Raw genomic sequence first — 1,652 nt, forward strand, 5'->3', positions numbered from 1 at the left:
TATGACTGTTGCTCATGGAGAGACATTCAGTATCTAAAACTAATAGAAAACGTTTAAGCAACCAACTTGCAGACTAGATGCAGACTGAATTTTACTCTTGCATGTTACATTCATGAGCAGTAAATATTGTACTAGTTATCAGTATTGGACCAAAGAAGCAAGGCACTTGCAAGCCTTTGAAATTGTGACGCTTTTGATGGGTCAGATAGACTCAAGAAATTGCAACAGTAGCTGCGTGAGGGGGCCCAATTAAATTTTTTGTCAGGGGGCCCAAGATTCCCTTGCAGCGCCCCTGGCAGCAGCAGCTGTCACTCACTCTGCTGTCTGACCTGATGAAGCCCAAGATTCTGGTTCATTCATTAACTCACCTTCTTAACTGTGATCACACTGCTGATCTCACTTTGTTAAAGCACAAAATGAGGATATGAAACATGTTAAGAACCGTGTGAGACTGATTTCTATATCTCCAGGTTTTATCAGCTTACCTCTGGAGGCTGAGCTGCTGCTTAGCTTCTGGACCAAATCCTTCCTCCTGATGTTCTCTAAAACATCACTGGTCACCTTTATAGACTCTTTTCCAGAAGCCTCAACAATGAAAATCACTGTACTCTGCCGGTCTGCCAAGTCCAGCTGGATCTCCTGATGACTGAAGGGGGACCTGAAGTTGCTGAAGGGACTCATGTGTCTTTTAAAGTCCCTGAACTCTTTGTCATTCAGATCCTCCAGTGTTTCCAACATCAGGTTAATATCACTGCTCAGCCTCACTATCTGTGAGAGTCAGAGAAAAAAAAACATGAAAACAATATTTACCTATGTGTTTCTAGACAAACATGGATGAAAAGTGCATGATGTAAATCCTGATTATATAAGGGACAGTTTTCTATTTAATGTTGCATATTGCTAAGGACCATTTATCTGGATTGTATTTGGTTTCTTTGAACTTTTCTAAGAAAACAAAATTTCCCTCAACATCTAATGCAACCAAACCTGAACCATGAACCTGGAGTTTTACATATCATTTATTTGAATGTTTAATAAATTTGTGTCTAAGATAATTTCACATCATCTGAGTATCAGCTGCAGTCACATCCTGCAGCCTTACTTACCCTCTGGTCCAGTAAAGATGGTTCTTCATCAACAGAAAGTTCATCTGACAAGAAAAATAGAAACATTCTGATTAGCAGAAGTTTCATCATCTGGACTGTAAAATTTTAATCACAAAGTTTCACAACAGCAAAACTTTTCCAACATGTTTTCATTTATCAAGGCAACTTTCACTGATCAGAATAAGTTACATTTCCTAACAAGGTTTCCTGAAACAGATTCAGGAGGAAACATTTCTCTCTGCTCTGCTTCACCTTTTCCTCCTGAGTCAGTAGCTGACAATCTCTGCACCAGATCCAAGCGGTCCATCTTCATCAGAACGGTTCTGACGGCCTCCACACATTCTCCACTGCTGCTCTTCACCATCAGATCAACAACATCCCGAACGTTTGCTGCTTCCAGGCTGCTGGAGGTCACCAAGCTCGGCTCTGCTTCAGCCAAAGTCCTGAACTCTGCAAAGTCTTCCAGGCTCAGCTGCTGCAGGGTTTCAACCAGAAGCTCGATCGTCTCCATCGTTCCAACCTGGACAATAAAACACAAAAACTTCA

The 1,652-nt window shown here is 41.3% G+C and overlaps 1 protein-coding gene across 1 annotated transcript in view; it reads right to left on the minus strand.

Moving 5' to 3' along the window:
* Positions 1 to 352: 352 nt before the first annotated feature.
* The window catches only part of LOC107833473 (uncharacterized), a 3,231-nt gene continuing 1,931 nt past the window's right edge, over positions 353 to 1,652 (minus strand). The window contains exons 2-4 of the mRNA XM_016662891.1: positions 1,359 to 1,626; positions 1,107 to 1,150; positions 353 to 768 (exon numbers count right to left, since the gene is read on the minus strand). Of these exons, the coding sequence (XP_016518377.1) occupies positions 397 to 768; positions 1,107 to 1,150; positions 1,359 to 1,617 (675 nt within the window). The 5' untranslated portion in view covers positions 1,618 to 1,626 and the 3' untranslated portion in view covers positions 353 to 396. The remainder of the gene's footprint in view (positions 769 to 1,106; positions 1,151 to 1,358; positions 1,627 to 1,652) is intronic.

Source organism: Poecilia formosa, unplaced genomic scaffold (assembly GCF_000485575.1).
Source record: "Poecilia formosa unplaced genomic scaffold, Poecilia_formosa-5.1.2 Scaffold394, whole genome shotgun sequence".
In the NCBI taxonomy this organism is placed as follows: Eukaryota; Metazoa; Chordata; class Actinopteri; order Cyprinodontiformes; family Poeciliidae; genus Poecilia; species Poecilia formosa.